The sequence below is a fragment of the Numenius arquata genome, unplaced genomic scaffold, assembly GCF_964106895.1.
Source record: "Numenius arquata unplaced genomic scaffold, bNumArq3.hap1.1 HAP1_SCAFFOLD_1371, whole genome shotgun sequence".
NCBI lineage: Eukaryota > Metazoa > Chordata > Aves > Charadriiformes > Scolopacidae > Numenius > Numenius arquata.
The window spans coordinates 13,594-18,220 of record NW_027415779.1 but is presented as its reverse complement, the minus strand read 5'-3'; the positions used below and the strand labels follow the sequence as shown (position 1 = coordinate 18,220).

The following is a 4,627-nucleotide window of genomic DNA, read 5'->3' as shown; positions in this document are numbered from 1 at the left end:
GGTTTTCCTGCTTTTTAGGTCATCATGGAATTTAAGGGCTGGGGCGGGGGGGGGGGGGGGGAGCACTGTCTGAAGGGCAAACCCCCCCCCACACACACACACCCCCCCCCTCTCTCTCTCTCCCCTGGGGAGGGTCAACCTGTCCCAAGATAAGGCATCGAAGAGACCAAAGCCATGGTCGCAGCAAAAATCTCTCCTCTCTCAAACCAACACATTTTATATTTTTATATATATAATAATAATATAGAATCTTGTTTTCTTTTTTTTTTTTCTTCTTCTTTTTTTTTTTTTTTGGGGGGGGGGGTTTGGTTTTTTTTTTTTTGTGGTTTTTTTGTTTTTTTTTTTGCTAAAAAGTATTTTTTTTTTCTTCCAACGATCAGAATATTTTTTTTTTTGTTGGTATTTTTTTTTTTTGATTAATTTTTTTTTTTTTTTTTTTATATATACCAAGGCATGACGGCATCGAAGGCTGGCTACGGAGAGGAGGGGGGGGCGGGTAAGATCCCGGGGGGCGGGAGGGGGGGAAGTGGAGGGGGGAGGAAAAAAATGGGGAGGGGGGGGAGAGGGGGAAAAAAAGGAAATAATAATAATAATAAGGTGAAGCCGAAATTAAAAAATATATATATATAGCTCTGGCCTTCGCGTGTGGTCACCGGGCCCTCGAGGGGGGGGCTGCGGTCCCAGGAGAGAGGAGCTGGGGGGGGGGGGGGTTTAGTGCTGGAGGTGACGAGGGACGTGGCCCCTCGTTGGGTGACGGGAGGTCCCCCGGCGTCGTCTCCGCTGGCCCCCCGTTGTGGCCCGGTCCTGGCGCCGCTGCTGCCGCCGCCGCGTTGGGTGGCCCCCGGTGGCCCCCCCCGCCCCTCAGAAGCCGTTGCCGCTGATGTTGATGGACTGAAGGTCGGCCACTTGCATGACGTTGATGCCGCTGCTGGCCAAGCGGGCGATGCCCTCGGGGCAGATGGCTTCCATGGCCACCATGTTGGTGGCGATGAGGGCCGAGGGGGTGGCCCCGCCGTTCCCTTCCGCCGAAGCCCCGGTGTCCATGGGGACGGCGGAGACGTTCATGGCCACGTTGTTGGCCGGGCCTCCCTTCTTGTTCTGGTGGGTCTTGATGTGCTTGGAGAGATGGTCACTCCTCATGAAGCGTTTGGGACACTCCGGGCAGGCGAATTTCTTCTCCCCTGGAAGAAGGGACGGAGAGAGGGGTGAGATGGTAGAAGAAGAGGGTGGGATGGGTCTACAGAGGCGGTTGGAGGGGCCTGGAGCGATGGGATAAGGCCAATGGTGTGAGGTTCAACCAGGCCAAGTGTCCCACCAACCCCATGGAGGCTCCAGACTGGGGGAAGAGTCGCTGGAAAAGGACCTGGGGGTGTTGGTCACCAACGGGCTGAAGATGAGCCAACAGTGCGCCCAGGTGGCCAAGAAGGCCACCAGCATCCTGGCCTGTAGCAGGAAGAGTGTGGCCAGCAGGACTAGAGCAATGATGGTCCCCCTGGACTGGGCACTGGGGAGGCCCCACCTTGAGGGCTGGGTCCAGTTTTGGGCCCCTCACAACAAAAAAAGGACATTGAGGGGCTGGAGCGAGTTCAGAGAAAGGCAACGGAGCTGGTGAGGGGTCTGGAGAACCAAGGAGAAGGGGCTGGAGAACCAAGGAGAAGGGGCTGGAGAACTTGTGAGGAGCAGCTGAAGGAGCTGGGGAGGTTCAGCCTGGAGAAAAGAGGACTGAGGGGAGACCTTCTCGCTCTCTACAACTCCCTGAAAGGAGGGCATAGCCGGGGGGGTCGGTCTCTTCTCCCAAGGAACGAGAGGAAAATGGCCTCAAGTTGATCCGGGGGAGGTTTAGGATGGATATGGGGGAAAATTTCTGCACTGAAAGGGTCATCAACCATTGGAAGAGGCTGCCCAGGGAAGGGGTGGAGTCACCATAGAATGGTTTGTGTTGGAAGGGACCTTGAAGACCATCGAGTCCAACCCCCTGCCCTGGGCAGGGACACCTCCCACCAGAACAGGTTGCTCCAAGCCCCCTCCAACCTGGCCTTGAACCCCTCCAGGGATGGGGCAGCCACAGCTTCTCTGGGCAACCTGGGCCAGGCTCTCACCACCCTCACAGCAAAGAAGTTCTCCCTGAGATCTCAGCTCAATCTCCCATTTTTTCTCCCATTTTTTGGTTGAAAACCCTTCCCCCTCATCCTATGGCTCCACTCCCCAAACACCATCCCTGGAGGGATCTAAAAGATGGTGCTGAGGGACATGGGTAGGTGGTGGCTTTGGTCAGTATTGGGTTGATGGCTGGACTCGATGATCTTCAAGGTCTCTTCCAACCCAGGGAAGCGGTGGAATCACCATAGAATCATGGAATGGTTTGGGTTGGAAGGGACCTTAAAGACCATCCAGTTCCATCCCTTCTAGTAGAAGGGCCACCTCCCACCAGACCAGGTTGACCAAAGCCCCGTCCAACCTTGCCTTGAACCTTCAGGGATGGAGCATCCGCAGCTTCTCTGGGCAACCTGGGCCGGTGTCTCCTCACCCTCAGAATAACAAATTCCTCCCAAACACCGGTCTGGCAAGGAGGGTGGTGGGTGCTGGTGGGACCCTCACCCCGTGTCCTACCTGTGTGCGTGCGCTTGTGCCGCTGGAGCTCGTCGGAGCGGGTGAAGCGTTTGCCGCAGAGCAACCAGGTACAGATGAAGGGTCTCTCCCCCGTGTGCCACCGGAGGTGGGCTCTCAGGTGAGAGGTTTTGCCGTAGACCTTCCCACAGCCAGGGATGTGGCAGATGTGCTGCTTCTTCTTACCTGGATCCCCGGAGCTCCTTGAAAAAAGATCAGAAGAGAAAAGCATCCTCATGGGTGAGCTGAGGAAGAGTGGGTGGGATGAGAGGACAGTGGAGGGGGGAATGGAGAACTGGCTGAAAGACAGAGCTCAGAGGGTTGTGATCAGTGGCACAGGGTCCAGTTGGAGGTCCCCAACAAGTGATGGTTCCCAGGGGTCAGTACAGTGTCCAGTCCTGTCCAATATATTTATCAAGGACCTGAAGGACCACGTTTTGCTGGTGACACAAAGTTGGGTGACACCCCAGAAGGTTAGGCCACCATCCAGAGGGACCTGGCCAGGCTGGAGAGTTGGGGCCAGAGGAACCTGATGAGGTTCAACCAGGGCAAGTGTAGGGTCCTGCCCTTGGGGAGGAATCACCCCCCAAACCAGTACAGGTTGGGGGTGACCTGCTGGAAACCAGCTCTGAGAGAGGGAACTGGGAGTCCTGGTAGACAACAGGTTGCCCACAAGCCAGCAATATGTGCCCAAGAAGGCCAATGGTCTCCTGGGGTAGCCAGAGGTGGAAGGAGGTCATCCCCCACCTCTGCTCTGCCCTGGGGAGGACCCAGATGGAGACTGGGACCAGTTCTGGGCCCCCCCAGTTCAAGAAGGACTGGGAACCAGTAGAGAGAGTCCAGCGGGGGCTGCGAGGATGATGAGGGGCTGGAGCATCTCTCTGCTGGGGAAAGGCTGAGGGACCTGGGGATGTTCAGCTGGAGAAGGGAAGGCTGAGGGGGGGTCTCATCGATGCTGAGCAATAGCTAAAGGGCGGGGGGGCAAGAGGATGGGGCCAGACTCTTCCCAGTGGTGCCCAGTGACAGGACAAGGGGCGACGGGCACAAACTGGGACACGGGAAGTTCCATCTGAACACGAGGAGGAACTTCTCTCCCGTGAGGGTGGCAGAGCCCTGGAAGAGGCTGCCCAGAGAGGTGGTGGGGTCTCCTTCTCTGGAGACATTCCAAACCCCCCCTGGATGAATCCAACCTGCTCTGGGTGACCCTGCTCTGGCCGGGGGTTGAGGGGAGATGATCTCCAGAGGTCCCTTCCCACCCTACATCCTTCTGTGATTCCGTAAAAAGGGTTAAAACCACCCTGGATGGAGGGAGGGAGAACGGGGCCAAAAAATGGGTGGTTTTGGGGTTTCTCCCCCAGGTTTGGAGGACGCTGGGGGTCCAGCCCTACCTCCCTTCGCTGTCTTTGCAGTAGGGGCAGGTACAGGCTTCTCTCCGCGTTTTCCGTCCCTGCTGGGGTTGAGGGTCCGGGCTGGTTTCTCCTTCTTCCACCGCCGCATTCTCGTCCCCCAGCCCGTCCCCGCTGGCCCCGTGAAGTCCCAGCTGAGCCCCGTGGTCACCTGGAAGGAAAAAGAGGTTTCCATAGGTTTTTCCACCAGAAAAAGCTCTCCCCCCCCCGCTGCTCCCAAGCAGCGGGAGGGAAACCTGAGGGGATTCCCCCAACCTTTCCCCACCGCAGCCGCAAAGCCAGGAGGATCCCAGGGCGTAGAAAATCATGAATTCCAGCTTTCTCCCTCATTTTTGGTGTTTTCCAGCCCTGACTATCGCCCACCGAGTTCTCCCTAAAGCCCTGGGGTTCCCCGTGCCCTCCACAGCCCCCCATTTTGGTCCGTGCCCTCCGATTCGTGTCCGGAGGGGAAGCAAGAGAGGGGGGAAAAACCAGCTTCTCACCATCCCTCCAGCCACCTGCCAACTATTTCAGCAATTTCAGTTATTTTAGCCAATCTAGACCCGAAAACACAGCAAAAAAATGTAAACGGAGCGGCGCCGGCCGCCTCATATCGGTGTCGGAGATAAAACAAG

The 4,627-nt window shown here is 56.9% G+C and overlaps 1 protein-coding gene across 1 annotated transcript; it reads right to left on the bottom strand.

Annotated features, from left to right (window-relative positions):
• Positions 1-439: 439 nt before the first annotated feature.
• Positions 440-4,164, bottom strand: SP1 (Sp1 transcription factor; the record flags this gene model as incomplete). Its single annotated transcript, XM_074167909.1, has 3 exons — positions 440-1,181; positions 2,611-2,810; positions 3,996-4,164. Coding segments are annotated over 3 exons (689 nt in total), but the record flags the coding sequence as incomplete, so codon positions are not given.
• Positions 4,165-4,627: the final 463 nt, after the last annotated feature.